This window comes from Vicia villosa, unplaced genomic scaffold, assembly GCF_029867415.1.
Source record: "Vicia villosa cultivar HV-30 ecotype Madison, WI unplaced genomic scaffold, Vvil1.0 ctg.000941F_1_1, whole genome shotgun sequence".
Lineage (NCBI taxonomy): Eukaryota > Viridiplantae > Streptophyta > Magnoliopsida > Fabales > Fabaceae > Vicia > Vicia villosa.
In genome coordinates, this window is record NW_026705423.1 from 484,036 (window position 1) to 489,268 (window position 5,233).

Genomic DNA, 5,233 nt, shown 5'->3' on the forward strand with positions numbered 1-5,233 from the left:
GCAAAAATCTGCATTTAGTTCGAATGTGTTTGAGTCCTTATTTTACAAAATCGCGCAGTTTAATTTGATTTGGGAATTGTACTTTACAAACCGAACCAAACCGCATTATGTTACAACTCAAACTTCACTTAACCCACATTCAACCCAAACTCAAACCTATTATGTCTTAGCCTTACGAATACAAATGATTTTCTCTTCTTCACACTTAAAGATTTCAATTTAAGCCTTTTCAAATCTCACCTAGCGGCATTGCACCTTCTTTTCATATTCTTTGCTATGTATATCTCGCATCTTCTTCTCTAGTCTTTTATCTCTTATGTTCTTTCTTTTTCATCTTATTTTTATTTTATTGCTCTTTCTTCCAAATACGTTTTTAATGCACATCTTCTTCTCTAATATCTCCTCTCTTCGGCTCTTTCTTTTTCACCTTCTCTAATCTTTCATCTCCTTTATTTTTTCTATTTCATTATAATGTTCTGTATAATGTTTTATGCTACTCTTTTATGCTATGTTGTCATCCATATATGTATGTATGACTCAATATTTTTTTTTTTAAAAAATCGAATCCACTCGAACTGCATTGGTTTTATTTGATTTGATTCGATTTTATTTCTAAAAGTCAACTGAACCAAATCGAACCACGCGTTTTATCTCTTGCGGTTTGGATGACATCAAAACCGTCCAAAACGTACCGCAAACACCCCTAATCTCGTTCTGTCTCAAAAATATTATCCTCATATGCAGCAAAATATAACTAAGCCTCTCCTTCCTTCAATGATATAATCTCTTTAATATTTAAGTGGTCACATCTACTCCCTTGTAATGAGTGTAAAAAGTGGAATGTTTTAGGTGGGTGAAAAAGAATCAGAATCTGGCTTCTATGTTTTACTAGAATCTCATATTTTTTTCTCCCCCACTTATCAATATCCTCTATGTTGATAAGAGTTCCACCATGGACTATGATAAGAATTCCCCTTGCAAGATATTTAACAACCTAGTTGGTCCCTGTAAACTTTGTATCATCCAGACTAGTGCAAAAGCATTCATTACCAACATGGTGTGATTATAGATATTAATGCAAAATATCTCAATATAGTGTTCCATCATAATATTACTTCCTACAGTATCTATACAAATATCTGTGGTTATAGACACTTCCAACACTGTTACTCTATAGTAACTAAAAAGTAAAACATAAGATTAGAATCTTGCCAAATTGAAGTGCTTTCATGTGCAATTTTATACCAGAAACACTGTCTCTCTGTCAGCATTTCCTACTTAGAAAACCAAAGAAGATCTAAAAACATTGAAAGGGATATGCATTATATGCTTAGAGACAAAGATTCTTGTTCGCAAAACCTGGAAAACGAATGGACCAAATAATAATAATTGGGCCACTGCCCACCAGCATAAACATGATACTAACAACACTAGACAAACCAACTATGTAACACTATGAACCTTTTGAGAGGATATATGTATTCTGTTACTGTTACATTACATCCTTTTTGTGTTTGTGTTTGTGTTTTACTGTTACATCCTTGTTGTTTTGATTTACTCGTCAGCCAATAATTATAGCCAAAACTAGAGGAACATGGACCTCTAGAAAATATTTGATTATTTAAACTTCATTTTTGTTTACAGTTAGAAAGAATAAATTTTTTGTAAAGAATTGATCTAACCTGAGCTACATACCACAATATGTAACTTCTTACTAAGAAGTTTAACACTATGACTCAGAGCAAAAGAAAAGATTGTATATAATAGCACAAATGAAAGATGACCAAAAGAAAGCTTAGTTACTACTGTTTTCACCCGAATTTGAAAGCCTCAAACCGCTTGAATGGCGTTGTTTTTGCCACTGTTTAGATCAGAGCCACCAACCGGAGTATTTGCGTGGAATGCTGATTGTCTTGAGGGCTCTCCTAACAAATTCAAGGAAAGAGGGGGAGGCTCTCTATCACACACCTGTGTTTCCCCGATGCTCAAATGAGACATCCCCACGAGTTCATCAACGTTGACGGGTTCCTTAGGAATGACCGGTATCGGCTTGAGAACCTGATGATGACTATGATGAGATGTCTCTCCACCGTTGGATACTTCAAAGGGAGCTCCAATTGTCGGCCACATGGAAAATGAGACAGGTAAATAAGATGGAAAGAATCCGTGAGTCATTGGTGTCAATCTATTCGATCCCATAGGATTTTCATTGCCCTCTTCTACGTTTTCTTCGGATGTAGTTTCCATTGGTTCATATTCTGACTTGAGAGAGAGATTTAGTGACGGATGTGATTTTCCATTGCAAGGTTGTGAGTTCTCAGAAGGTGGAAGTAGTACTTGTTCTTCTGGCATTGAAGTTGAATCTGGATACTGACATGATTTTTGAAAAATGGAAAAGTTAGCTAGAGAGAAAAAAAAAACACCAAGGTGTTTTCTCAAAACCACGTGCTATTGAAAAAAACATATTATGGTATGAAGCACGGACAACCAGACATGGCAATGACACTGACACAGACACCGGTAATAATTTGAAAAAATTAGTAAAGTGAAGATTGCTACATAGGTACAGTGTGAGTGTTTGACAGAGACACAGATACACATTTTTTATAGGTTTCGGTGCTACATAGGTATAGGTAGTAGTGATGATAAAAGGACACTAGCTTAGCTTCCCTTTCTATTAGACTACATATACGTAGCAGACAGATAAGTATGTGCCTGCATGAAGATTGCTCAAAATAAGATATAATGAATGAAGACTAACCATATCAGGAGTCATGTCGAAAAGACTCGTACGTCTCTTTCTCCTGGTAGCATTACTCTGACGGATGAAGTACTTCTGTGCATGACTTGCAACTTGAGTAGGGGTCCTTGACACAACATAATTACGTGCTATCCCACGCCAGTCTCCTTTGCCTAGTTTATGGAGTCCAACCAAGAACATCCGGTGTTCTTCTTCAGTCCATGGAACACCTAAAACACACAAAACCGCATATCGAATGAAGTAACCCAATCATCAAGACAAAAGATAATTCACAGTTACAAGCACAATTTTCTGTAGCACTTAGCCCTTAATATTTCTATTAAAGTAACAAAGTAAAGGGTATAATTAACACCCAAGGTTATGATTCAGCCAGAGACAACCGCATTAACATGAAGTATCAGCTGCTAAGCTGATCATAATCAGCAATCATATGTCGCTGCTAATTTACTGCAATTTAGAAAAAAGAAACTTAATAATACCCATGATTCCTTCTAATCACAGTCTATAATTTTATCCTCCTACAACATATTTTACATTTGCAAGATATTGAGTATGTTTACTTCTCTATTTAATAATTTATGTACTTATCATTAAATATTCCGCGCCCTATACAATCAAGGGCGGTTCCAAGGCCCAGCGAGCCCGGGCACGCGCCCGGGCTCAACCCCTATTTTCTTTGTACTTCCCCCAATTTAATAACCGATTTTTAGACAAAATCAAGGGCAAAATTTGGGGCAAAATTAGGAAAAATAGGGTGTGAAAATTAAAACAGATGAATAATTAGTGGTATAAAGTTTTTGCCCAGACTGACTAAAATTTTTAGCTCCGCCACTGTATACAATACATGTTTGCCACCCCTATTATTAACTATAACACAAAACACTGGAACTCTAGCGTCCAATCTAACAATATTGACTTTTTTCGATTGAGCTACTGGACAGAAACATTTGAAAAAGTTACATGCACAATTGTTGTCAAGCATAAATTACCAACTAGAATTTAGAACATTCCCTTGTTCTCCTACTATTAATTCAACCTATACGAGCTCCAATCAAACAAAATTAACATTAAATGTTCCGTATCTATTCAAACTACTCATGAATATTAAATACATTAAATGCCTCATTGCGTGACCAATCAAACAAAATGAGTTCATAAAACATCATCATGGAAACAGTTCATTTTTTTTTTTCAAATTTAATTTAAATCATAAATATATACATTTATGAATGCTTTGCGTACAAACAATAAAAACATCAGATAGAAAATCAATTCTAACACGCTTAAAATGTGTGGTTTTAATTAAAATATGATTAAAGGCAAATAATCGTGTTTATGCTAAAAAAAATAAATAGAAAAGAAAATAAAAAGAAAGAGAAAAAGAAAAAGAAAAACCTTTCTTTCTGTCGCTGCGGCGGATAGCGAAGCTGGAAACATTTGCAGGATCATCAGACAAATAACCTTCCGGTTCATTGGGCGGGTCAGAACACGGTGAACCGGGGTTAACAATCGAACCGGGATTAACCGACGAAGGAGAAGAACAATGATGATGATTCGCAAGCGTTAAATTCCCCATACTCGCACTCTTTTTAATAATCGATCCATCCGTCAATCTAACACCAAAAAGCCTAACCCCACCGCCGCCGCTGCCGCCACTGCCTCTCGACGGACATGTCCGTGAGTTATGACCGTTGTTGCTGCAGTGAGAGCACCGCCGAGTCATACCGATTCACCGCCACCTGACTCGGTGTAATGAAGAAAAATCAACAACAATAGCAATAACAATGAATGCAATATTTTGAATGATATAGAATCAATATTTGATAGATAGAAGAAAAAAAATTAGAGATAAAAAGAATGCATGCGTTTAGGTTAATTAAGGAAAATGAAGTTGGATAATTCTGGATTATTTTTGTTAAACCTGAGGTTATATCTGGAATTCTAACTTAACGTCTTAAATGGGAGTATAATAGTAGAACGCGGTGGATCATTCATACTTTTATTAAAATCCCAATTTTACCCTTTTCTTGATAAATTAATCGATTTTGGAAAATAAGTAATTATAGCGTGTAAATGAGAGAGAGTTGGTCAAACTCAAAATGGATTAGCTTGGTGAGTGTTTGATTATTTAAGGAAAAGAATGGTTGGAGGAGGCAAATTTTTTATCTTTTTATCGTGTAAACAAACATGGATATGGAAAAAGAGGTTTTGATTTTTTTTGTTTGTTGCTATATACTTTGAAAATCTAGTTATTTGAAGAATTATTTGTGGAGATTAAATTGGAATTAGAAATCTAGAAATGGCCAATGGATGTTGTTGAGGATGAGAAATAATAGGTCACGTGGAGAGGTTAGCTGCTTTACGTGGAGGTTAAGATATTATATGTCATGTATCTATTTATTCACCTAATATGATCCAAAAAGAAAGGAATGTTTTTTATTTTACTAGTTCCACTCTTCTTTTTTATTCCTT

The 5,233-nt window shown here is 35.1% G+C and overlaps 1 protein-coding gene across 2 annotated transcripts; it reads right to left on the minus strand.

Annotated features, from left to right (window-relative positions):
• Window positions 1-1,572: 1,572 nt before the first annotated feature.
• LOC131632442 (transcription factor MYBS3-like) lies at window positions 1,573-4,945 on the minus strand. Of its 2 annotated transcripts, XM_058903188.1 has the most exons (4): window positions 4,683-4,945; window positions 4,157-4,500; window positions 2,762-2,970; window positions 1,573-2,370 (listed from the first exon to the last, which is right to left on the minus strand). In XM_058903188.1, the coding sequence occupies exons 2-4, from the start codon at window positions 4,482-4,484 to the stop codon at window positions 1,831-1,833; spliced, it is 1,077 nt and encodes a 358-aa protein (XP_058759171.1). In that variant the 5' UTR covers window positions 4,485-4,500; window positions 4,683-4,945; the 3' UTR covers window positions 1,573-1,830. The 2 variants fall into 2 exon arrangements, with proteins under 2 accessions (XP_058759171.1, XP_058759170.1); XM_058903187.1 differs by lacking the exon at window positions 4,683-4,945 and having other exon boundaries at window positions 4,157-4,674.
• Window positions 4,946-5,233: the final 288 nt, after the last annotated feature.

Excerpts from the sequence above, each read along its gene's own strand:
- LOC131632442 (XM_058903188.1), bottom strand. The coding sequence starts at position 4,484 with ATGACTCGGCGGTGCTCTCACTGCAGCAACAACGGTCATAACTCACGG. Across the intron at positions 2,971-4,156 it reads CCGCAGCGACAGAAAGAAAG|GTGTTCCATGGACTGAAGAA; the intron begins GTTTTTCTTTTT and ends TGTGTGTTTTAG. Across the intron at positions 2,371-2,761 it reads TCGACATGACTCCTGATATG|TATCCAGATTCAACTTCAAT; the intron begins GTTAGTCTTCAT and ends AAATCATGTCAG.